The 27,139-nt window shown below is 41.2% G+C and overlaps 1 protein-coding gene across 6 annotated transcripts in view; it reads right to left on the bottom strand.

Annotated features, from left to right (window-relative positions):
* Positions 1 to 26,776, bottom strand: part of CDH17 (cadherin 17) — a 47,827-nt gene extending 21,051 nt beyond the window's left edge. For 3 of the 6 annotated variants that reach the window (XM_055127548.1, XM_055127550.1, XM_055127551.1), the window contains exons 1-9: positions 26,708 to 26,773; positions 17,332 to 17,466; positions 15,370 to 15,508; positions 12,069 to 12,227; positions 11,771 to 11,970; positions 8,988 to 9,119; positions 8,315 to 8,465; positions 4,107 to 4,322; positions 1,076 to 1,152 (exon numbers count right to left, since the gene is read on the bottom strand). In XM_055127548.1, the coding sequence (XP_054983523.1) occupies positions 1,076 to 1,152; positions 4,107 to 4,322; positions 8,315 to 8,465; positions 8,988 to 9,119; positions 11,771 to 11,970; positions 12,069 to 12,227; positions 15,370 to 15,508; positions 17,332 to 17,466; positions 26,708 to 26,758 (1,260 nt within the window). In that variant the 5' untranslated portion in view covers positions 26,759 to 26,773. Of the gene's footprint in view, positions 1 to 1,075; positions 1,153 to 4,106; positions 4,323 to 8,314; positions 8,466 to 8,987; positions 9,120 to 11,770; positions 11,971 to 12,068; positions 12,228 to 15,369; positions 15,509 to 17,331; positions 17,467 to 26,707 lie in introns of all 6 variants that reach the window. The other 3 variants (XM_012936094.2, XM_055127547.1, XM_055127549.1) reach the window with 3 other exon arrangements.
* Positions 26,777 to 27,139: the final 363 nt, after the last annotated feature.

The following is a 27,139-nucleotide window of genomic DNA, read 5'->3' as shown; positions in this document are numbered from 1 at the left end:
GGCAACAAAAGGAGCAATATTTACTCTCTCCAGAGCCCAGTCACCACCTCCAAGGCTGAGCTTCTGGAAGCAGGATGCTGATCCTCTGTTTACAATCACCATCCAGATATTCAGTAAGAAAACCCCCACCCAGGAATCAGATCAAATGCCTAAGAGAATGGGGGCTGGGAAGATACCAGCTCTTTATCTCTGTTTGCTTTGCCTCAGTGTCCGCTGCACGTGGTATGTTCAGTCATGGTTCCTATTGTCTCCAACTCTCTCACAAATCACTTCCTTTCTTTGTCACAGCCTTGTCTCTATTTGATTTATGGACATCATCACAGGACTGTCTCATATCTGACTTCAACACGACAGAGCAACCTAGCCCAAGGAAATTCTCTCTGCTCCAGAATAAGTAGAGACATTTTTTCTAGGGGGCATAGTGATAGAACCACCCCAAGTTTAAAACACACAGCAACAATTTGCAAACAGTAATTTGCACTTTCTCTTGATGTCTTCTACTGATACTTTTCCCCCCTATTCCTTCAGAACAATTTTAGTTCTTGAAAATTTTGTAAGCATTATTTTTCTAAGTCAGAGTAGTTTTTTCCTTCTCCCTGTCTCTTATCCAATTATTGCAAAAGGAGCTCAAATTACCAATACTCCAAATATTAATTTTTTTTATTTTTTTTTGATCTCCAAATATTAATTTTTCAACAAAAATTCTTGGTTTGTGACCTTGCAGTAATCTGCTTATTACTTTACAACACACAAAATAAATCATGACAAAGGACAAATAGTCATTCAACTCCTTTTAATTTGACAAAGCTCATGATTGTTGCTTTTAATCAGCCCTTATAACCAATGAGCCATAGGCAAAAGTTGATAAACAGACATTCTCAAACACTATAATAGTGACTGTTATTGTTCCCTGCAGATTTCTACTGAAGATGGCATCTGGGTTCATTACCAGTGCACAGACTAAGTCTGGCAATTTACTTAACCACTCTCTGTGTCTTCATTTCAAGTGGAGGAGTCAGGAAATATAAATAAAGTAAAAAAAGAAAAAAGACAACAAATGGTGACAGCTACTCACATCTGATGTTTCAAAGATGGGGATCTGATCATTGATATCAATGACGTTGATTTCCACATGACAGAGCGTGGTGAATTCTGGAAGTCAAAGCAATATCACAAATATTTTCACTGACAGTCATGAGCTAAAGTTGAAATCTGTCCCCACCCCTGAACATTGGCAAGTAGAGAGACAGCTACATATGCAATTTTGCTATGACTTGCAATTTCTGTGGAGGGGGAATTCCCTGATCTGACCTGTACTCAGAAACAGGTCACAAAGGACAGTATAAAGCGCTGAGAGGAGCCGGAGCGATAGCACAGCGGGTAGGGCATTTGCCTTGCACGCGGCCGACCGGGGTTCGATCCTCAGCGTCCCATATGGCCCCCCAAGCACCGCCAGGAGTAATTCCTGAGTGCAAAGCCAGGAATAACCCCTGAGCATCGCTGGGTGTGACCAAAAAGCAATAAATAAATAAATAAATAAATAAATAAATAAATAAATAAATAAAGTGCTGAGAGAAGTTCCCTGGGTTTACCATCTCCATCTGGGTGTCTTGTTCATAGGCAGGTAAAATGCATATAGCCTTCCAAGCCCACTACCAGCTCTTCTTCCAGGGCTGGACGCTAATACAGTGGTTGGACACTTGCCTTGCACGCAACAGACCTGGATTAAATTCCCAGCACCCTGAGTCTGCCTCTGTGATCCCCAAGTGATCATCCTGAGTGATCCCTGAGTGCAGAGCCAGGAGGAAGCTCCGAGCACCACTGGGTATGGCCCCAGTGGGTAGGGCGCTTGCCTTGCATGTGGTCAACCTGGGTTCTATTCCTCTGGCCCCTCTCGAAGAGCCCGGCAAGGTACTGTGAGTATCCTGCCCACACAGCAGAGACTCACAAGCTTCCTGTAGTGTATTTGATATGCCAAAAACAGTAACAACAAGGCTCACAATGGAGATGTTACTGGTGTCCGCTCAAGCAAATTGATGAACAACGGGACAACAGTGCTACAATAGTGTTACGACATGTTTATAACCTGGTCCATTTTTCTATAGATGTAGATGCTTTTACTACACAATTTTGTGACTTGTAGTATTCATCTCCTTAAAAACTCAGCTAAGGGGCCAGAGCAATAGTACAGCAGGTAGGATATTTATCTTACACACTGCTGACCCAGGGTTAATGCCTGAGCTCCACCAGGAGTGGCCCCCGAACAGAGAGCCAGGAGTGATTGCTAAACAATACCAGATGGGGACATCCCCCAAAAAAAAACTCGGCTTAGAATGGGAAGGGAAATGATTCTGAGAGCAAGAAAGTTTTTTTTTTAAAAAAAAAAAAAACTCAGCGCAGTGACTCCTTTCAGAGATTCTTATCCACTCCTCCCTCCAATAATTCACTTATTTCCCAGACACTGGAAGATACACCTATGTCTCTTCAATGCCCTCCATGGTACCTCAAACAAGTAAAGGCTCAGTAACTGTTGGATGAAGGAATGAATGGCTAATTGTGCAAAACTGCTAATGCATCATACGTAAGGATGATTCATTATACCCGCTTTTGTTGTTCCACTTCACATGATGTTAGACAAATATTAGAACCTAAATATTTATCAAATTGCCCCTTTCAAACATTTTGCTCTAAGAAACTGCTAAGCTCCAGTTTTCTCTGTAATAGAGGGGTGAGGATCTAGAATACATAAAATGATGCTGTCATTTCCTACACCTATGTAATAATCTTAATGATTACCGTGCTACTTAATGCTTACTGAACTATTAGCCATATTAAGTGCGGTTCTAGGGAACTCAAAGAAAGGCAAGTGTGTGCCTCCATATGTGTCTATGCCAGAATTTATGCATTTGGGGGCCCGGAAGGACATTTGTCTGAGAGCACATGCGTTTGTGTAAGAATTTACATTTTTTTATCAGATTCTCAAGGGTTCTTATGATTCAATAAATATCAAGAGTATCTACTTTGAGGGCCAGGAAAAAATAGTATAGAAGATAATGTGCTCACCTTGCATGTGGCTGCCGCAGCCAGGACCCTAGTTCAAATCCCTGGCCCCATATATGGTTCCCTAAGCACGACCAGAGTCAGGAATAGCCCCTGAGCACCACTGGGTGTGGCCCCCAAACCCCAAACAAATAAAAATCACCCTTTTTTGAGATTGTATGAAAAAAAAAATCAAATGGAAAATCAGAAATCAGTAGAAAAATGAACTTCCCAGAAGATGTATATCTCCTCCACTTTAAGAGAGTCGGCCCTTTGAGTGCAGGATGTGGAGAGATAGGACAGGTGGGGAGGCCCTTGCCTTGTACATGGCTGACTCACATTCAATCCCCAGTACCCCATAGAGTGCCCTGAAACTCCCCAGGGGGGTCCCTGAATGCAGAACCAGGAGTAAACCCTGAGCATCCCTGGGTGTGACCTCCCAATGAAAAACAAACAACAAGCAAACATAAAGAACCCTTAGAATTCAGAAGACAGCATTGTGAAATAGAATTCACTTTCTCATAAGGCTGCCAAGGCAGTGGCGCTTTAACGGCCGACTTCTTTGTCCACGGCAGCTCTGTTGCTCTACTCTGAGCCTATCAGCATATTTGTACCTAATTCATTTTACACCTGCCTGGATTAATTTTCGAGATCATGGACTCCTCAGACTCTCGACTTTGGACTCCCCAGAGATCTTGCTGAACTTTCCTTTGAGTGCTCAATACCACGGACCTCTGCCAGTCTTGATGATCTGAATCCTTCACTCAGTGGAGGCTCATTTCATGACTCGCCGCCTCTCCCAGCTGTCCCTGTACCCTGCTCCATAGCTCCGCACAGGTAGCTCCCTTCAGAGAACCCTCGTACACTAAAGCCTCTGCTGGCGTCTGCTCCTCTGAGGACTAGAATAGGAACAGGCCCAAAGGTGTGGCTCTGATTTTTACACCGCTCGACCATCTGTGTGCTTCTGACATCGAAGCTACAGTTCTTAGCAGCATTGCTCTAGAGTCTCACACCTCCCTAGAGAGAAAAGAAGTACTTTTGCTCTGCATGGTGAGAGTGATACTAGCCTTGGTTAGACACCTCTATTGTCAGATTGTACTGCGGAGAGTCTTGCTTCTTCAAGGGCTGTGTAGCTAACTGTATTATTCCGGTGTATTCCTGCATCAAGAAGAGATCTTCTCTAGGATGTTTGGGGGTCTGATCCACAATCTTGTATTTTAAAAGACTGTTCATACTGTTTTCTTCATCTATGTCATGGGCAATGAATTTCCCAATATAATTCGCTGTGGAGAAAAAAACATCCTTTCATTAATAACTCAATTTTAATGGTTTTGCTGAAGAGGCTGGTTCTTAGGAAACACTGTAAGTCGCAGTAGGATGGTGGAGAGAGCATTTGCTTACATGTGGACAACCTGGCTTCGATCCCCAGATCACGTATGGTCCCCAACTACTGCCAGAAGTAATTCCTGGATGCAAACCGGGAGTAAGCTCTAAGCTCTGCCTGGTGGTCCCTATACCCCCCAAAAAAAATAGGGGGAAAAAGCTCTGTAAGTAACAAAGAGAAAGACTAAAGTTCTTAGATTTATTTTAAATCTTATAATCCTTCCCATAATCATAGATTTGTATAGTATATTAGTTTCCAAGGACTGTCATAACAAGTACAATAAATGGGATAAATAATAACAAATTTATTAGTCACAATTTCTAGAAACTAGAGATCTGAGATCAACGTATCAACCAGATTAGTTTCTCCTGAGATAGCTCACCTAAGCTTGCTCACAGCTTCTGTGGGAATGTTCATTGAGTCATTTTTTTATACATGCTCAGCTTTTCTCTTTATAGAAGAGAAAATCAGTAATTTGAGTTAGGCTCAATGCTGATGACCTAATTTTGGATTTACTGCCCCTTTGTATGCCTTATCTTCAAATGTAGGTACCCTTTGAGGTACTGGGGGATTAAGATTTCACTGTATGAATTTGGGGAAGTTTGATCCATAAAAACTCACATCCAGACTTGTATTTTATTAACTTATATTTTTATACTAAGTTAGGATGTTTTCAGTTAAGAGTGTGAAATTGAAATGTCCTTGTATTTAGAATGAGTCCTAAATCCTAGAATTAGCGTTGTAATAAGAGACACAGAGAGGCTGGAGAGATAGTGCAGCAGGGAGGGCACTTGCCTGGCATGAGGCTGACCCAGGCTCCATCTCCAGCATCCCATATGGTCCCCCGAGCACTGCCAGGGCTGATCCTGAGCATAGAGTCAGGAGTAAACCCTGAGCATTGCTGGGTGTGACCCAAAATCGAAGCAAAAAAAGTTAAGAGAAGACACAGATATACACAGAGGAGGCCATGTGAAAGAGACAGAAACTAGAATAATGCTGCCAAAAGCAATCAAAGAATTCCAGAAAAAATAATGATTTTCCCTTAGAACTTTTGGAGCACATAGCCCTGATGGTACCTGGATTTCAGACCTCTAGACTGCAGAACTGTGAGAGAAAAAAATCCTGTTACTTTTCAACCAAGAAGTTTTATTGTCACTTGCTACAACAGATATGGACCATTCTTAGTACAGTAGGCAAACAGTATAACCAAACAAACAGGAAGTCAGCTTATAAGCAGCTTTGTGAAACTAGTACAAAGACCGACTCCACCCCAAAGATAAGGGGGGCAAAGAACAGGCATCCGTCCTCTACCATGCTGCAGTTTATAGCTCTACTTTTATTCTTTCCTTTTAAGTTCAAGGAGTTCTCAAAGTCAGGAACTGACTCAGTCTGTGCTAATTCACACTCACTTGAGAAACTTGTTCTGTGAAATGAGAAATATGGGTTTCTCTGCAGCAGTGAGAATTCCAACAGAGGAGTTAGATTTGAATACCTCTCATTTGTCCAATTAGATGACACCACTAATTTCTTTCTTTTTTTTTAATTTTATTGAATCACCGTGAGATAGTTACAAGCTTTCATGTTTGGGTTACAATCTCACAATGATCAAACACCCATCCCTCCACCAGTGCACATTCCCCACCACCAATATCCCCGGTATCCCCCTTTTCCCACCCTCCCCCTGCCTTCATGGCAGGCAATATTCGCCATACTCTCTCTCTACTTTTGGACATTATATCTTGCAACACAGACACTGAGAGGTCATCATGTTTGGTCCATTATCTAGTTTCAACATGCATCTCCCATCCCAACTGGTTCCTCCAGCCATCATTTTCTTAGTGATCCCTTCTCTATTCCATCTGCCTTCTCCCCTCTGCTCATGAAGCACTATTCCAGCTATGGGGCAATCCTCCTGGCCCTTGTATCTACTGTCCTTGGACACCACCAATTTCAACTTGTCTCAACTTACTTATTTCTAAATTTGGAAGGGTTTTCAGGTAAGGCTGGAGAAACATTTGTGTTATAACTATCATGGAGTTGAATAAAATAGAGCACAGAAAATGTTACATTATGGATTGCAGAGGAAAGTAATAGAGCAAAAGAGCAGAAGATATGGAATTAGAGCAGTGGGAGTTGAGAGATTTTACCTATTTGTACAATATTTTATTTATTTGTAGTCCAAAACAATTTCAAGAATTTTAAAAGCAAACAACACAGACTACTGGATGTCACAAAAGTTACTTAAATACTGACAACTCTACTGAAGAGTAGCCAAGCATCAAAAACATGAAAAAAAAATTCCTCGTAGTTTTTCATTCCCATAGTCTTTGGAGTTTAGTGTTTATCAAGTACTACTAGAATATATACACATATTATCACTGTATCACTGTCATTCCATTGTTCACTGATTTACTCAAGCAGGCGCCAGTAACATCTCCATTTGTCCCAGCCCTGAGATTTTAACATCCTCTCCTTACTCATTTTCCCCAAAAACTGGAGGCTCTTTTCAGGGTGAGGGGAATGAGACCTATTATTCTTACTTTTGATTTGGTATATCAAATACACCACGGGGAGCTTGCCAGGCCCTTAAAAATTAAATTTAAAAATAAATTATTTAGGACTGCTTTGGGGGCAGGCAAAAACTACCATTTAGGTGTTTGCAAGCATTCGGTGATGAGTTTTATCCCTAGTCCCACTGAATGTACAGAGCAAACTCTTGGCAAGATTTCCAAAAGGTGATAACACAAATGTTTCTTGGACATTTTTTATATTCCCTTATTACACAAATATCATAATTTTATCCTTACTTATGACATAAAAATATTTAGAGTTATCATTGAGCTATTCCTGCTGCATCAAGAGCTAAAATAATGACATAGAGAGACACAGAGTTGAACATGCCACCAACAGGAAGCATACCTAGAAGCAAGAAGAAAATTAAAGAGCATAAACGGAGCAGAACACACAGCAGAATCCACACAGTTCCTGAAAGACTGCATCTATTATGTCAAAATGTGTGGTTGAGAAGCACACAGGGACCAGAAGAAAAAGGTGACAATGTTCATGTAGCAAGCAAGGATCTGTTCACAAAAGCGGCGAACTCTAGGAATATTTTTCACGGAGGCCTCTGAAACTGACACAAATCATAGACAAAAATGTTTCAATGAATGTTTGTCTGGTCAACATCAGTGGGCAACAGATAAAGTTGTGGACAATATAAATCTTTCAGAAATAGTGCTTTTATAAGTTATCTTTGTACAAAATCCAAGCTAGCATGACACACAGGAAAAGAATATGGAAGATCAAGACAAAAAGGACAGAAATAGAAAGGACTAGAATTTTGCCTACCAGCTCTGTGAAATGTTGTGAGCTGCCTGGAGACGTTGTCACAGACAGAAGTCAGTATCCATTCTATTGATTACGTACTGCGAAGTATCTGAGATTGGGTTTAGATTTTAAAATTATTTAGAAAATTTGATATTATTGTATATGCTGATGAACTTAATAAGAGGAAAATAAGAGTTTATGGTAAAACCTTGCAATTGACATCAAATTATATATGGTATGCAGAATATTGGTGTAAGTGGTTATGGTGCTAGTGTAAGGCCGGTGGTAGTAATAGTAGTAACAGTAAGTGGTTGTGATATTGATAGTAGTGATCGTGGTAGTGGTTGATCTTCATTTAAAAGTATTATCAAGGTACTCTTTGGTCTAAAGTTGTTTGACCTGAAATACAATATTCATATGAGTTCCTAGGTACATTCAACTTCTATGCATTGCTATTATTGAGTAGATTTATCTGCCCAACTTTCACTCAGCAGTGAGGACAGGTGGATTATGAGTTATCCCCAAAAGAACAATATACAATTTTGAACAGTTCCCATAGCTTACCTATATTTTCATTCTCCTGGACCTCAAATACAGTCCGGGTAGAGGGACAAGAAGGTGGATTATCATTTACGTCTACAACTTCCACTTTCACTTCGAGAGGACGTGCAAGATGATTTCCATGCTCATCCTTTGCAGCTGCATAAAAAACATACTACAACAGGAAAGTGAGAGTTGAGATATGACTTCCTCACTATCCTGTCTAAGGCAGAGAAAAACAGATGTTTCATTTCTATTTCATGTCCCTCCTGTTTACAGTACTTGGGACTGGGAAATTAAAAAAAAAAACATAAAAAGAAATGGATCTTATTTGTAGGGAAATTTTATGTCTGTTTTTTTTTTTTGTGGGGGGGGTGGAGATGGAGGGCTATGCCTGGCAATGTTCAGGACTAACTTCTAGCTCTACACTCAGGGATCACTCCTGTCAGGCTCAGGGGACCAGATGAGGTGCCAGGGATTGAACCTGGGTTCGCCTCATGCAAGGCAAACATCCAACTCACTGTCTTACTGCTCTAACCCCAGGAAATTCTGTCTTCAAACTCAATCATCTATGAAGCTTCAAAATACAGGATTGTGTTCGAAGGGGGCTGGGTGGTATACGATTAGTTCTACTCTCAGATGGCCATGGACACTAGACTCTGTGCTGTTCTGTGAAAGTTCTCCCCATTTTACTCACGGAATCTTTTTCTTCTCGGTCCAAGGGCTCAGTCACATAAATATCCCCGTTCTGGTCAATTGAAAACGGAAACCTGGGCAGCTTTTCCTTTTCAACTAAGCTGTAAAATGCGCCTGGATCATTCCACCGGACCTACAGGGCCCAAAGCGAATTGTGAGGAAATAAATATCTGGACCAAAAGAACTGGAAAGAAAATAAATAATTCTCTGGTTCTTGACTGGAAATTGCTGTGGTCTCTTTTAACTACTGAATTATATGTTTCATTGTCAATCTAAAATAAGCTCTGTTTCCCTTTTGATTGTTCCACCTAAAAGAACAGAGTATCTTTTCTAAAATGATTTTGTGTGAACACTTTATGAAGTTTGTGAATTTTTCTTTTCCAATTCTGACTATAGAGTCTTCATATCCATGAAAGATTAATTTATGAAACAAAATTTTCTCTGTTATTGACATTATCTAAAGATAGCAGTGTAGCTCTGTCATCCCGTTGCTCATCGATTTGCTTGAGTGGACACCAGTAAGACAAATGGTATCTGAATAAAATATATCCCTCACCTAAATATTTAGTCTTATCAAATTCGAGGATAAGAATTATTGTCATCTCCTGGTGTTGTTTTATAAGCTACTTACAAATAATGAATAAATAACAGGTCTAGTGTAATTACTACAGACAGTCTGAGCTTTTTTATTCTGATACTAATCACTGTATCACTATCATGCTATTGTTCATCTATTTGCTCGAGCGGGTGCCAGCCCTGAGATTTTTAGCAGCTTCTCCTTACTCCATTCATTCCAGTCCTGAGATTTTGGCAACCTCTCCTTACTCATTCTTCCAAACGGGGCAGTATTGGAGGCTCTTTCAGGGTCAAGGGAATGAGACCCGTTATTGTTACTGTATTTGGCATATCAAATATGCCACGGGAGCCTGCGAAGCTCTGCTGTGTGAGCAGGATACTCTCTGATACTAATAAAATCATTTATTAAAGATTTACCACATTCCAGATGATTAAGCACTTTCATGTAATCACTCATTAAATTTCCAAACATTCATATATATTAAATGTGTTTATCCCTTACTTATTTTTTTAGTGATGTCACCAGGGTACAAAGTTAAGTTTCTTGTCCAAGGTCTTAAAACTAACTGAAATTTTCATGCTAAACTGTCTTTCAGGCCAGTCTTGAAAATACATCAATAACCACCATTGTCTAGGCTGGAGAGATCACACAGTAGTGAATAGGGTGTTTGCCTTACACACGACAGACCCAGGTTTGATCCTCTGCATCATATGTGGTTCTCTAAGCCCGCCAAAAGTGATTCATGAGCACAGAACCAAGAGTAAGCCCTGAGCATAGCTAGGTGTGTCCCATCCCCCACTCCTTACTTGTACCACCCTCTCTCCCCCCACACACACAAACACATACGCGCGCGCACACACACACACACACACACACACACACACACACGCCCGCGCAAGAACATTTTCTCTTGTTATTTAATTAAGCACTACCTTCTATTCAGGCCAAAGTTCTTGGTTCTAAGAAAGCACTCCCCTATTCTTCCTATATGTAAGTATAGGAAGCTATACTACTTTCCCGAGCTAGCTCTTCCTCTCCACTCATCTTCCAGAGTATCATAACATACGGAGTCTTTTCTCTAGGCCATCTGTAGGGTGTGTCTCCTCAAAGTCTCATTTCTTATACAGAAATTTTGAGCAGATAACAATCAACATTCTAATTAAAACCTCCTATATGAAACATAAATAATAGCAGAAAGACTTTGAGTAAAGGCACCAGATCTAAAGTTCTCATGGCAGTGAGTCCTGATAAAGCAGAATACTTCTTTCATTAATTCAGGTTTCAATAAATTAAAGTCTTTTCAGTTTATATAAAAGGTATAATGCAATGACCCCTTCCAGAACCACTTAATATTAACAGCATCATTTAAAAACACGCACTTTCTTAGAATATGAATAACATGGGCATTTTCACAGAAACCAGCTCTCATTTAATCCCCCACAACAACCCGGAAAATTATTAAGAACCCCATTTTATTGATGAGAAGAAATTGGGACCCAGAACAGTTACACTATTTATTCATGATCAGTCCTTAAAGTAATAAACCAAAGATGACTTTGTCCACCCACCTCTAAATTCAGTGCTCTTTCACAAAGCCAGTTTTCATGTCAAGGAATGTCCTGATGTTCAGAAAAGATCATACATGGTTGAAGCCCAAAGGATGTCGGGGATCCAGGGTGATAGCGTTGGATTTGGGAAGTAGGGGAAAGTGGACTTGAACTGGGGTAGTGTTGGTCTCCATAGTTTAAGGTTGTTATTCAGTTCTTTCACTCCTATTCAGTTCTGTTTCTATCCCTTAGCTTAGGATGGGGTGAGACTACTGAATAGGTAATATTTTCCCCACAATAATGACAACCAGCCTTTGAAACATGTTAAAAGCGACTGCACACAACCCTCTAGAGAGCCATACTCCATAATGCCAACACAGAGCCAAAAGTATCATTGGTAGCTACTTTGAATAGTTAGTGACATTCTCTTTCAACACTCAAACATTTAGATATAGATAGCTAAATCCAAAGTGAAGTCTGTTCATAGTTTACTCACAGTAAACTTGAGGGATTTGGACCAAGATATTTTGTATATTTAGTTTGCTATATAATTTATGCTACACAAAAAATGTAGCTAATAAATGGATCTGTGAGGACCTAAAAGGATCTCTAAAGGCTGGGCAGTTTATCTGTACACTCTTAAGTATTTGGAGGTGTTACCTGAGTGATTTTCATGGGGTGAGGCTCAGCTGAGTTCTCTACAATCTTCACAGGTTCTGGTGCTTTCCAAATATTGTCCAACACTGTGATTTCCACATCTACATTGTCACTGAAAGAATTTTCTTCCTGATCTCCCATATCCTTCACAGTAACTACCAGCTGGTAATGAGAATTCTTAGCGGGATCCAAATCCTTAGATCCTATGGGAAATAGTCAAGAAGAGAAAAGGAAATGTCTTTGAAGGTGACACAAAATCTAGTTCCTAATTTCTGACATAGTCCCATGTCCCTCGACATACCGTCTCGGGTAAGTGAAATTGCCCCAGTTTTGTTGTTGATCTGAAAATACATGATGTCGTTCATCTTGGGAAGTTGGAGCATAATTTTATAAAAAAGCTGGCCATAAGGCGTGTCTGGATCATCCAAATCAGTGGCATTTACATACATGAAGGGTTTTCCTGTTTAACAAAACATACCCAGAAAGAAAAAAAATTATTGAGACCTAAACCAATCAAATCTACTTTGACCTTCTAAAAAACATAGATAAAATAGAAAAAGGTAACCATAATTCATATTAGTATAATTTTTTTGTTATTTTCCCTTTGCCAAAGATTGTTTATAAAAATCTGAGTCTCTGAGACTGGTTTTGGAAATCAGTGGAGCAAAAACATACGTGTGAAATACTTATTCAAAGCATGAGAGTATTTGAAAGATTGTAGCATGTAAGTTAAGCAAATAGGGGCATTGCTGAGTTTCAGATGTCAAGTGCCATCAAACTTTAAGAAACCAACCCTTGGGCCGGAGCCATAGCACAGCGGGTAGGGCATTTGCCTTGCTTGCGGCCGACCTGGGTTCGATCCCCAGCATCCCACATGGTCCCCCAAGTACTGCCAGGAGTAATTCCTGAGTGCAAAGCCAGGAGTAACCCCTGAGCATCGCTGGGTGTGACTCAAAAAGCAAAAAAAAAAAAGAAAGAAACCAACCCTTGTTAAGTTTTGTGATTTTGTAAAAGCAGAGACTCAGTTACCTATTGTATGTCTTTCTACACGCCTCTCTTTTCCATCTACAACCTGTGTTTTCCTTCCTGTGCTTCAACCCAAACTGCATATAGTAATTGAACAAATGAAGAAAGACACAAAATCCAATTTTTCTCCAAAAATTAGACATTAGAGATATTTACAAAGATTAACAATGCCATTTTTCTCTATAAGTCTTTGTGTCTTTGAGAATAGTTGCTTTTTATTAAAATGTTTTTATTTAAATCCTATCTTAATTTAAATAAAATTAAGCTATTTAAATCCTATCTTAATTTCTAATACTAAATATTAATATATATAGCCATCTTGTGAGATTATTTGTTTAGTTTTATAATAAATTTTAGCAGAGAGTCTCTTGCCCCCGCGTCTGGCTGTCTTCCCCGGGGCCCCTCAGAGGGAGTGGGCTCCAGTCTCCCTCCCTGCCCTGAGCAGAGCTCCCGTGGCCGAAGACCTCTGGAGCCCAGCCACAGCCATGCTCAAGGCCCCTCTCACATGTTCAGACGAGCCTCACACACGAAGGAACGTGCAGAGGAACCCAGGTATGTGAGACCCGGGGCTGAGACCTCCAAGCCTGCTCGGATTGGGACTGGGCCACTTCTGCCCAGATTCCCCATTTTCCAGTAGCTAGGCGGTCACACCCAGGGACTGTGCCCAGCACCGTGTAATCCCACCAATAGCCAAATCCAGAGACTATAAAACCAAGCTCCCAGAAGTGACCTTGCAACATCTCATAGCCTAGTTCTCCCTCTGGGAGAAACTGCAAGTTACCAAGAGTTTCCTGCCCCCATGGGAGAGACTCACAAACTCCCCATGGCTTATTTATATGCCAAAACCAGTAACAATGATGGGTCTCATTCCCCTGAAAGAGCCTCCAGTGCGGCACCATTGGAAAGGACAAGTAAAGAGATGCTTCTAAAATCTCAGGGCTAGGACGAATGGAGACATTACTGAGACCGCTCGAGAAATTTGATGATCAATGGGATGATGATGATGATGATGATGATGATATTAATGAATTTTGTGTACAATTATCAATAACACTATTAGCTTTTAAAAATCCACAGTAATAGTATCTATGAAATTGGCAAATGTTGCAAATCAGAACTTTTCCCCCCAGAGAAATAGTTATTAAACTTTTATCAGCGTGTCACTAGATATAATCCATACAGCCAGAAGTACTTTTAGTTCTTAACAATTCTTAAGAGAATATGGGAACCTTGGCACCAAAAAGTTTGAGAACCACTATTCTAGAAGATTCATTGGTAAAGAGAGAAACTTAAGACCTGAAAGTTTTTTCCAAAAATTTCCTTAACCTGTAACCTTAGTTAGAATGAGGAAATTCTCATTACATCAGATTAACATTTTGAGCTACCTAAAACCACACTGTTTTAAAAAAACAATTTATTTCAGAAGCATTTTTTAAGTAATTTTCTGTCCCATGTTTTTATTATTATGAAATTTTCTTTACACATATATTCTTCATTGTAATGGCATAAGATGAATAAACTGCTGTTCCAAATATTTGAAATCAGAAGGCTTTATCAAGTCACTTGAAATTTATATCACTGAGATGTTACTAAGAAACAGACAATAAACTCTAATGTGCATAGGGGATAAAAAGAAAACATTCTGTAGAAAAAGAAAGGAATATAAACAAGTAAATTTTCAGCTATGAAAGTAATTACTACTCTATAAAATTCTTTTGGTAAGGTAAAAAGGATTCTGGAATATTAATTCATGAGTTTTTTACTTCATGAATTAACTTCAGAGTCAGGGATAGTGAAATCACTCCACATAGTAAGGGGGAAGCAGGCTTCTTTCTGGTTACTGAAAGCAGGTATCGAAGAGAGACGAGAACAAGAAAAATCAAGGGAAACATAACAGTGAGTTGACGGAATAGCAGAGTCGAAGCACTCAGAAGTCTAAAGCTCAAATCTGTTTATTTCATTGTTGTGACGCTGTGCTCCTTCATCTCCCCAAATCCTTAGTAAAGCTAGCAGCAGTCAAGACAGCGTTATGGCGTGAAGAGGGATTTTTGTGAAAATGAAAGTTAGAAACAGTGTGAAGGGCTAAGTCCTATCTGGGAGTTGCAAGTGAAAGATTACATAGAATTGGGATCCAGGGGCAACCATGATGAGACTGTAGCTCTCAAAGAGATTGTGGAAGACTGAACTCACTTTTCTAGAGCGTTCTTGGAGTATTCCGGTACTCTGAGATGTTCCACAGCTTACCCTAGCAAAGTGGTTCTAGCTGGGATGATTTTTTCCCCTCTAGAAGGTGGGTATTTGTCACTGTCTAATAACATCTTTGTTGTTACAGCTTGTAGGGAGATATTTCTACTGGTGTTTTAATGCCAGTGGAAGTCAGGTGAATGATTGGTCCGAGGAATCAGTAGTCCCAAGGTTAAGAAACCATGTCCTTGAGCAAAGGGATAATAAACGATCCCAGAGATTGCATAAAATTTAAATAATATGGAAAGTGCTTAATGAATGATATAGTTGTAGCTATTAGCAGTGCAAATATGTATTCCGTCTTTCCATCAATAGTTGCAGGATCCCATTACCTGGACGAGAATTCTGTCTTACTGAGCCTTCATACTTTTTTAAAACGAATTGAGGTTTGTTGTCATTGATGTCCTTCACTTCTATGGTGATGTTAACTGGACCCTCAACTATATCTCCCTGGGCGTTCAGGGCTGAGACCTGACAATAGAAAGAGAAGAAAATGACTCCGGGGAGACGGGACTTCACATTAACAGTCAAATGCCACTTGAAAGAAAGTTACATCCTAAGAATCAATAACCAGGTGACTACAGAAGAGAAAGTCACCCATAAAAGCTCATTTTGAACCTTGATAAATTATGGTCCTCTCAGAGAAATGTGACTAGTTAAACTGAGTTTTTCTCGGCAGGAAAAGGAAAACCGGGACACCGAATATAATTAACCCTCAAGGCAAATGCCATGTCCTCTTAGAAAGTTGCTTTTACAGGGTTTCTTTCCCCCCCCCCAAGCATGCCACGGCATTTTATTCTCCCTGCCCCCTTTTAATTGAATCACAGTGAGACACACAGTTACAAACTTTCACCAGTGTACATTTCCCACCACCAACGTCCCCAGTTGCTCTCCGCCTTCTCTCTCACTCATTTTTAGAGATTTTAGTATGGTAGTAATCAACTTCTGCTGAGGGCAGAAAGTTCCAGAATTCCAGACAGAAAAATTTTTTTCTTGCTCTTTTATTCCGACAATTAGATATCTACCATTTCTGGATACTCAGATGTAAGCCATAAAAACTAGGAAGGGGGGTGGCGAGGAAAAGGGTTTCCTTAGATAGCTTCTGGTATCTAACAAAAATTTGGGGTTTTGTTTTTGGCTACTTCTGTTGCTTGTACGGGAGTTCCATTCTGTCCTTGATGCTCCTTTCATTTGGGTCCAGAGCCTGTGCAATAGCCACGGGCAGATCCTGGTGAAAATATCAAAGAAGTGCTGAATCGGTTTTGGCCCAGAGGCCTGGGCGTGTGTACATGTGTCGGGAATGACCTTGGGGAGTGATGGGTTTTCTGGCCAAAAAGTCCAAGGAAAGGGAGAAAAATGCACAATGATTTCTCACATCTGCAGTATATCACTGTCACTGTCATCCCATTGCTCATCGATTTGCTCGAACAGGCACCAGTAACGTCTCCATTGTGAGACTTGTTGTTACTGTTTTTGGCATATCAAATACGCCACAGGTAGCTTGCAAGGCTCTGCTGTGTGGGCGGGATACTCTCGGTAGCTTGCCGGGCTCTCCGAGAGGGGCGGAGGAATCGAACCCGGGTTGGCCATGTGCAAGGCAAACGCCCTACTCCTGTGCTATTGCTCCAGCCCATCTGCAGGATGTAAAAAGACAAAACATAGTAGGTGAATAACTAGTGCCCAAAGATAACAGAGACGAAGGGCAGGAGAACAGGGCTTTAGTAGGAAACTGGCCACTGTGGGGGGTGGGGAGAGGGACCACTGACAATGACAAGGACAAGCGGTCACTCTGGACAAGGAGATAAAGTTATATGTGTATATATGTGTGTGTTTATATATACATATATATACATATATATATATACACACACACTCTATCAGTAACAATATTGTAAACCAAAGTGCCTACAGAGATAAAATAAAATAATGTGAGGGAAGGGGGGACAGGAGGAGGGAAAGTGGGGACATTGGGAGAGGAAAGTGAGCACTGGTGAAGGGACTGGTGCTCAAACATTGTAACCCTGGCACCCAATCATGAGTAATTTTTGTAACTATAATTCATGGTGATTTAATAAATTAGTTTTTTTAGTGACAGAATAAACAATTCTGTGGGTCAAAAAATGGCATCCTTGCCATGGCCCTCTGAATTTGAAGAGGAAAAAAACCATGTAAGATTTCCAAGCATTCCCTTAAGGTCAGGAGGCCTGTGACAGTGCAACTCTCCCAACGGGGAAAGTGCCAGTGACACTGCAACAGGCGAAGGGGCTGAGGTCTTGGGTCTGGTCTCAGGTCACCTGGAGTATGTGAACGGCTCTTTTCTCCCTGTCCAGGCTTTTCTCACAATACAGAAGTCCATCTTGTTGTATCTGAAATATTCCATCTGTATCCCCAGTTACTTTGAAATTCACAGCAGAAGGTCCGGCTTTAAACTGGAAAAAGAAATTAAAAATTTTGAATGAAAAAAATCCTTTGTAATTTGTAGGCGGTCAGAACTCTAGGTAATGTTTTCATTATACATATATATGTGTATATATATCTCACAGTTTTATATATATATATATCTATATCACCGTATCACTGTCATCCCATTGTTCATCAATTTACTCGAGCGAGCACCAGTAATGTGTCTGTCGCTCCCAACCCTGAGATTTTAGCAACCTCACCTTACTCGTCTTTCCCAATGATTGGAGGCTCTTTCAGGGTCAGGGGAATGAGATCTATCAGTACTGTTTTTGGCATATCAAATATGCCACGGGTAGCTTGACAGGCTCTGCTGTGCAGGTGAAACACTCTTGGTAGCTTGCCAGGCTCTCCGAGATATATATATATATATGTAGATATCTCAGATATACATATATTTGTAAATATGTATATATATGTATATATATACATATAGTTATGACTTGTTGCCTACTGACTGAACTACATCATATAATCAAATAGGGTGTGGCAATTATGGAAAATGGGTAGGAAGTGGTCCAGAAATCGACTTGGAGCGTTGCTGCGGTTGGGGGTTGGGTAGTGGAGTTGGCTGCTGGGGCTGGGTCCCTTGGGTGGGGAGGGTTCTCACCTGCCTCCTCTGGCGCACCCTGAGTGAAAACAGCCTGGCCCGAAGTCCCATATATATTGAATGTATATATATAAATATACATTCATAAACATTGAATGTATATATATGTACACATACATATATGTATGTATATATATGTAGCACTGTAGCACTGTTGTCCTATTGTTCATCAATTTGCTCGAGCAGGCACCAGTAATGTCTCCATTGTGAGACTTGTTACTGTTTTTGGCATATCGAATATGCCACAGGTAGCTTGCCAGGCTCTGGCGTGCGGGTGGGATAGTCTTTGGTAGTTTGCCGGGCTCTCCGAGAGGGATGGAGGAATCAAACCCGGGTCGGCTGTGTGCGAGGTAAATGCCCCACCTGCTGTGCTATTGCTCTAGCCTATATATATGTACATATATTCATTTATACTATTAAAAGTTTGTTAGCATCATTTCTTAGACTCTTGGCTAAGATCAAGTGTAAAAGTTTACTAGCCTGTTAGCCATGTGTAATTCAAAATACGTTTTCTTCAAAAAAAATTTATAATATAATTTAAGATGACAAGAATTCAAACGGTTGCTAGTTGGATCAGATTTCCTGGAATCTAAGAAATATTTTTAAAAGGTAGTTTTATTATTGGGCTAAAAGTATATCGATTCTGAAATTGTGACAAAGGTTAATAAATATATTTTTTTTGCTTTTTGGGTCACACCCGGCAATGCACAGAGGTTACTCCTGGCTCTGCACTCAGGAATCACCCCTGGAAGTGCTCAGGGGACCATATGGGATGCTGAGAATCGAACCCGGGCTGGCCGCGTGCAAGGCAAACGCCCTACCCACTGTGCTATCACTCCAGCCCCTAATAAATATTCTAATAATAATAATTGAAACGTGAATTTAACTTGATAACACTATCATAATCTCTTAATTGCTCTTCTGATGTAAAATAACTATTATCTATGGACAGCTATAGTACTACAAAGAACATTAAAATAGACAATTCACATATAAGAAATGGATATATCGACTAATTTCGGAACCCAGCAGCTTCTTGCAGAAATGCCTCTAGACTGTGAACTAAGCTATGGCCCCATGCCACCCCTGAAGGGGAAAGGTTTTTCTCTTTCGGCCTTTCCTTTCCCCAGTGGTGGCAGTGTGGTGACTGCCATCTTATAAGGCCCACTAAGCAGAGATACGAGCTTGCAGTGATGAGACTTCTGGCAGAAATTTCTCTGGACTTAATTACTAAATACCAGAAATCCATATGACCTCATATGCTCTTCATTCTCAGCAATGGAAAACAAATTGTCAAATGATGCCTTTTCGGCAGGTCTGATTACTGGGGGGAAATTCCAAATAATAATAGTGAGTTTTCTGTTGAAACATTGAATGTAATCAAAGTAAAGAGAGAGTAAAGTGAAAATCATCAGCCACACAGGTGGGGGTGGAGGGATGGGGGGGTATACAGGGGTTCTTGGTGGTGGAACATGTGCACTGGTGAAGGGAAGGATATTTGATCATTGTATGACTGAGACTTAAACCTGTAAGCTTTGTCATTTTTCTCATGGTGATTCAATTAAAAAAATTTTTTTGAATAATAATAGTAAAAAAATTTTAAAATAGATATAAAATTTGTTAAACCACATGAATATTTTTATTCTTTTAAATATATTTTATTAACAATTTAAGGCATCCAATATTTATAAGTCTGCAAAGAATATTTTATCAGTGAAAATGTTAATTAATGTAAAATCTTTTAAGAAAGAAACTGAAGCATAACATATTTGTAGCCTTTAATAACAGACATCACTACATCTTAAAAACTGGCGACCACACCTGGCAGTGCTCAGGATTTGCTCCTAGCTCTGTGCTCAGGGATCACTCTGGCTGTTCTCGGAGGATGCCAGGTGTACATCATATCAAGTATCTAACCTAACCTCTTACCTGGTACATGAAAACAAGCACCCTACTTGCTGTACCAGCTCTTTGGCCCTATAAAGAACACTTTTTAAACAGTAAACTTTAAAAGACAGGTAAAGTTGAAAACTTCAAAGAAAGAGGAGGAGAAGAAGGAGAAGAGAGAGGAGGAAGAAAGAGAAGATGAGGGAGAGGGAGAAAGAGAAGAAAGAGAAGGAGAGGAAGGCAGGAAGAAGAAGAGAAGATGAAGGGGAAGGAGAAGGAGGACGAAAGTAACAAAATGATAATAATATGTAAAATTGAAAAAATTTTAAACATTTAAGTTTTATTTTATCAACAGGGATGAGGAATGAGATGGCTGGGAAAATGATAAATATCACCTTTTTCAGAAACTTGAGAAGCAGCCACACGCTCTCAAAACCCAGGGTGTGTTAAGAAAACTATTGACAACAATAAGAACGAAGCTGTTTAGTGCTTTGATTTTCCCTCATTCCATTGTTGCTCAAGATGTCTTTCACTACCCTTGAAAGCTGACCGTGAACATCCAAACTTGACTCCACAGGGTTGGGAGCAGAACGTCCCAAAAACCTCATCTGCAGGAAATTGTCCTTATCTGACTTATCTAGAAATTCCCTGGAAATCCTTACTGACAGACTTCGTCTTCATTTGATCCCATTCACAGCTTGAAAGACACAATCCACCACCACCACCCCAAACCCGGTATTTAATGAGAATAATACATTGCAATTGCCTTAGGGAGCTATAGGAGTTAATGCAAACAAGTAGCAAGCCAAAATCTTAGGAGAATCTAAGGAATGAGATGGCCCTGGGGGCATGGACAATGTCAAAGTCCAAAATCCAGTGAGTGTACCTTCCCCTGCCCCCATCGTCTCACACAACACACACACACACATACAACGGTGAGGTGATCCTGGTGGAATGCATTTAGGGATTCCCTGTGAGGAAAGGAGAGAAGATGGCTAGAAAATGTCCTGACCACACCCTGCCTGATGTAGGCAGGCAGGCGGGCAGAGAGGAAAGCCTCCCCCAAGGCAATTGCGATGAATCTCCCGGGAAGTGATAGCCCTGACCCCCGGGCCCTGAGGAGGCTATACCCCTACAGAGATGACAGCAGCAGAAATAGAGAATAATTAAGGACTTGAAAGAGATTCATCAGATCAGAAACTCCAAATCTATTTCTTTGACACCTTACCAACCCCACCTCTGCCAGAAAACTACAAACTAAGACATCCTTGTGAATACGCATATAAAAACCTGTCTTAAAGGCCATTTCAAGGCTTCTCCACCTTTGGGGAAGTTCAAACTCTCCCTTGAGTGTGTCTGTCTCTCTGTCTGTCTGTCTGTGTCTCTCCCTTCAGTCTCTCTCTGTCTCTGTCTCTCTCATCTCCCCTTCAAAACCTCCAAGTAAAATCTGTTTTACTTCACTCCTTGTCTACTCCTGAAATTCTTTTCTTCGAGGTGAGACAAGAACCCAGTAGCCCTGGGTCCCAGGTGACAGAGGTGGATCAGGAGAAAGTGACCATCTTTTTCCTTGCTTCACACAAGTCACTAGTGGGACCCACCAACATCAGTCTGGGACATCTGGTGAATGGGGGAAAGAGTCAATTCATCGCTGGGAGTCGACAGACAGTCAATACACACGAGCAGGGCTATGGACCTTCCCAGGAAAGATCCAAGATCCTAATCTCTTACTTTTAGACTTTGAGACTCTGAACAAGCATCAAGCAGTAACTGAAGGTCACAGAGGAGTTAAAAAAAAATGCGTGGCACATCATTGAAAATATATCCTGATGTGCACAGAGAACCCCTCAGCAAAGCCAGGGAACTTACCAGTTCATGACTCAAGAAAATCTCTGTTCAATGATCACGGCTCAACAGTAAGCCATCTAAACAGAAACTCCCAGCGCCACATATGACAAAAAAAATACATTTGTTCAGGCAAGTTAGTTTTTTTAAAAAAAGGAAAACACACACCCTGTGAAGAAGGGATATGATATCTAGAGTTGTTACATCGTATTATTGAAAATATCTAGTCTCAGTAAATGATTGTGAGATGTGCAAATAAAAAAAGAAACGAGCTAAGTGGAGCAAGGAAAACCTCTTTAACAAATGGCATTGGGAAAACTCATTGGTCAGAAGTTTAAACACAAAACTCACCTCAGATCCCTATCCTACACAATGCATAAAAATCAAATCAAAATGGACTAACGGCCTCAATATGAGACCTGAATCCATAAATAATATTGAGGAAAACATAGGTAGACCCCTTTACAACACTTGACGCATCACCTATGACTTAATGCCATTGACCAAGCAAACAGAAAGAAAGAGAAACAAATAAGACTACATCACATTAAAAATCTTCTGTATCACAAAAGAAATCGTGACAGAATTCTTTTTAAAAGACCTCACAGAATTGGAGAAAATATTTACCTACCTTCCATCTGACTAAGAGTTAATAACCTAGATAACATTTTTTCATCACCCACTACTATTCTCATTTTATACAATTTTATACATTTAAAACTTAACAAAACCAAAAAACAAGCCCATCCAAAAATGCAGATGTGAACAGAAACTTCCTCCAAGAAAACATATAGATGGCCAATGAATATAGAAAAAAAATGTTCTGAGTCACTGATCATCAGGGAAATGAAAATCAAAACAATGCAAATTAAATCACCTCACACCAGTGAGATGGGCACACACCAAAAAGAACACAAACAACCATTGCTGGCCTGGATTGGGAAAAATAAAATCCTTATCCACTGCTGAGGGAATGTCGCCTGGTTTAACCTCTTTGGAAAACAACCTGGACATTTCTCAAAAAACTAAGAATTTAGCTTCCATATGACCCAACAATTTCACTTCTTATAATTACTTCTTAACATCTACACCAAGGGCCCAAAGTTTTTGACTCTACTCAAAAAAGATATTTGTGCTCCTGTTCATTGCAGCACCATTCACAATAGCCAAATCTGTATATATAAATATATCTGTGTGCATATATATTGCGATGAAGCAATAGGGTGTTTGCCTTGCATGTGGCTGACCCAAGTTTGATTCCTCCATCCCTCTCGGAGAGCCCAGCAAGCTTCAGAGAGTATCCCGCCCACATGGCAGAGCTTGGCAAGCTACCTGTGGAGTATTCAAAACGCCAAAAACAGTAACAAGTCTCACAATGGAGACGTTACTGGTGCCTGCTTGAGCAAATCGAGGAACAAGGGGATGATAATGCTACAGTGCTACTACATACAAATTCTTACTTGTGAAGTTTGCTTGGACTTGAAGTGAGCCTACGGTGACACTCTCTCCAATACTCTACCTGGAACAGGACATCTAAAGCCACGTGTCAGATGCCTGTTAATTTCACACCTGAATTTTTCCACTTTTTCTTTATGATTGTCATTCTTATCCCAAAATACCTTCATTTATCACTTCTTTTGGCCTATGGGCTGCTAAGATCACTTGAGGCAGATGGACATTTATGTCATACCAAGTCTCCATTGGCTCCAGTACAAGGAAGATTCGTTTGTCCATCTCCAGACCATTGTCTGCTGGACATCTTCTTCTGGACATCCAAATCTATCTCCCTACAGATTACCCTGCACTCAATGAACCTCAAATTTACTCATTAACATTTCCTCAAAAAACCTTGTCTTCCTTCTTTCTCTCACTCTCTCTCTCTCTTTTTCCCACCTTCTCTCTCTTACACACACACACACACACACATACACACACACACACACACACACACACAAATTATCCAGTATCCAGTGAGGCAAGTTAGAGCCCTAAGAATAATTGAAATACCTCTAGTATTCCCCCACACACACCAACAACAACAACTCATAGGAGATGACTGCTAGTAGGTGTGACTTCCTGCCTTGCCTCTCCGCTCCATCCCTCCAGTCTCCACCGGGACTTCCTCAAACCAGGCTGCCACCATTGCCCATTGGACGGTTACAAATAGCCATCCAAAAGTTCCTCCATCCTTTCAAGCCAAGCTCAAGGTGCCCATAGAGTATGTACAAGCAGAAATCTGAACTCGGCGCTCCTCACAGACTCTCAGGGGATGCCCCTCAACTTGCCTCGAGCTAGAAGACCTTGCCTAAGCTCAGTCGGAGCTCAGTTGGACTCACCACCCACTGCAACACCATCTTCCACGGGAACCCCAGGACCATCCGCCATCTCTGTTGGCTAGACGCATACTTGCCCACCACTGCCACAACCCTCCCACACACACTATACTTAGGGCCGGCTTTCTGTTTGGGGAAAGTTATTCATCTTTAAATGCATTGTTGACAAGAGAGCAGAGGAAACATTTTTTTTCATCACCCACTGCTATTCTTATTTTATATTTTCCCACCCTTTCTCTCCTCCGCATCCCCCGACCCTGAGATCAGTACCCTTCATTCCATGTGTTTTCTTTTTGTGTTTTAGTTTTGCTTTTGGGGTCATAATTGACTGTGCTCAGGACTTACCCCTGATTCTGTACTAAGGGATCACTCCTGGCAGGCCTCAGGGGACAATATAGGGTGCCAGGGATAAAACCCAGGTTGGCTGTGTCAAGGTGAGCATCCTACCCACAGTGCTGTCTCTCTGGCCCATGTGTGTTTTCTCATTATTTTCCTTATACTACTCTGTCCATTTACCGGGTGAGGTGGGAGGGCATCAGGGCACTTTCTACCCACAGGAGCCAGCACAGAACCTTGTACATATTGGACACTTCAAACATTGTTTTAAACAGTAAATGGATGTAGGTCTAACCCAGTCATTACCAGAAACACACAAATGGAAAGGCTCGAAATATGAAACCAAATGTGTGACTACTGAAAGAGAAAGGTAAAGAGAGGGCTGGTCACTCGGGCTGGTCACTTGGGTGAAAGGGGCTCGCTGGATGGTGAAGGATGCAGTTGGGTTCAGAGTGAAGTGCATGCAAATGCTGGTTTATAATGATGTGCACTCTAAAAACCCATAGAACTGATGTCAGTTCGATAAATTTTTCTTAAATGTAAGAGGGCTTACAACTGAGTGTTTCATAGCAAGCAAAAGAAAGCAGCCCAGATATGAGGATCTTTTGAGATTCCTAACCACATACCCTTTCTTCTCCTCTCCAGTGTGTAGCCAGAGTAATCTTTCCTAAATAGAAGTTGGATTCGAACCCCTTGCTTTTGGGGGACCAACCTGAGAGCCACCGGAGGCGGGGCATCCTGTCTCTGCAGGCTCACCCACTGCTCTCCCTCTGGGTGCTCAGTTCGCCTCTCTCATTGGCCTTCCCCAGTCCCGGACCAGCCGACCCTGGCATCTCCCAAGACAGAGGGCAAAGGCGGCTCTCAGTCCCTTCGCTGGAGATAGAAATTGCCCAACATAAGCACCTGCCCTAAGAGGTAGTTGAACAATCTTTCAATGTCCCCAATCTCTGCTCAGATACGGGGCAGGAAGAATGATGGGTGTCCCCAGAATTTCACCACTCAGAGACCTAATTAGCTTCCTGGGGATTACTGGTAAATGAAATAGCATGTTTCCCTCCCTCTCTGTTACGTTTCTTTTCTGTTTTTTAAAAATAGATACTGAAATTTCATTTTTAATTTTTATTAAGACACCATGCTGTGTTGGTGGTGGTGGTGACCTCGTGGCCACCCACCAATGAGATGGTCAGACTTCTTCGTCAAAACCCTGAGTGAACAGTTTGAGGCTCTTCCTGTTCCCGGAGCAAGCATATATCATTGGGCTACCCTAGCACTCGACAGGGATGAATGGAGATGTTACTGGCGCCCACTCGAGCAACTCCAAGATCAACGGGATGACAAGTGATACAAGTGATTAAGACACCATGATTGACAAGACTATCCATAGCTGAGTCTTAGGCATGCAATGATCTGGAACTAATCCCACCACAGTGTCCTTCCCTTCACTCCACCACAGTGTCCACTTCCCTTCACTAGTGTCCCTGTTTCCTCCCACCCGTCTCCAGCCTCTCTCCCCACCACCCCCACCAGCCTGCCTCTTTGAAGGGCACACTTTAAAGTTTGGCTGCCGGGGTTTTGATCTTCTACTTTTACTGCTATTGACTCTGCAGTTTGGATCTCTAGCTATACCTCGCTTCTACACCTCTGATGGGCCCAAGGCCCTTGTCCATCCCCATTACATTTCTAGGACGATTTCAGAGCCCTTTATCACAGAAATTTCTTACTCCCTCTTGAAGGCCACCCCTCCAGCCAAGACTTTTCATGGGTATGTAACAAACTTAGACAATCTTGTCTTCCCTAGAATGCCTTGGACACCCAGAGGTGAGGACCAGGAGCTAGGCTGAGAAGAAGCAGTAAAGATGCCCTGCCCAGAGAGATACCCAGCAACACCCATAGCTTAAGTGGCAAACTCATAAACTAGATGCCTCTATGATCAGATATCATCACAAAAGAGACCATAGACTGGTTCCCCTCCTACTGTAGGTGATGGGAGACCCCCACATACACCACACTCTGTGCCCAATGGTGGTGTCCACGCAAGTGAGCAAGTCCTAGTGAAGTTGTTGTGTAATCAACACTTCGCAATGCTCAGGACACCCTTCTTTCCATAGCTTCTGCAATCCTTCTGGATTGAGATCTGCCATGCCTCTGTTTCACATCCTCCAATACAATAGATCAAGGAACAAGCATCCACGCCACCATTACCTGAAAAATGACTTGACCCGTTTCTTGGCCTTCAGAGACAGTAAAGGTCATGGGTACCAGGGGACCACTGAACCTTGCATATGCAATTGTCTGTTAAAAAGAAAAGAAAAAGAGAGTGAAAATTAGCTATCCATTTTGAATGTATATGTGTCATGTTAAGACTTCTAGGACTGATATATAAAACACAAGATTTTTTATATAAATTTTAAAATTGAATCACAGTGAGATACACAGTTACAAAGTTGTTTGTGATTGGACTTCAGTCATATAATGTTCCAACACCCATCCCTTCACCAGTGCACATTTCCCACCATCAATTTCTCTCCTGCTGCCCCCCAGCCCTGTCTCTATGGCAAGCATCTCTCTCTCTGTCTCTCACACTCTCTCTCTCTTTCCTCTCTTCTTCCCCCCTCTCTCTCCTCTCTCTTTCTC

Source organism: Sorex araneus, chromosome 2, assembly GCF_027595985.1.
Source record: "Sorex araneus isolate mSorAra2 chromosome 2, mSorAra2.pri, whole genome shotgun sequence".
NCBI classification, from domain to species: Eukaryota; Metazoa; Chordata; class Mammalia; order Eulipotyphla; family Soricidae; genus Sorex; species Sorex araneus.
The sequence above is the reverse complement of the archived record's forward strand: the minus strand, read 5'-3'. Positions and strand labels throughout refer to the sequence as shown.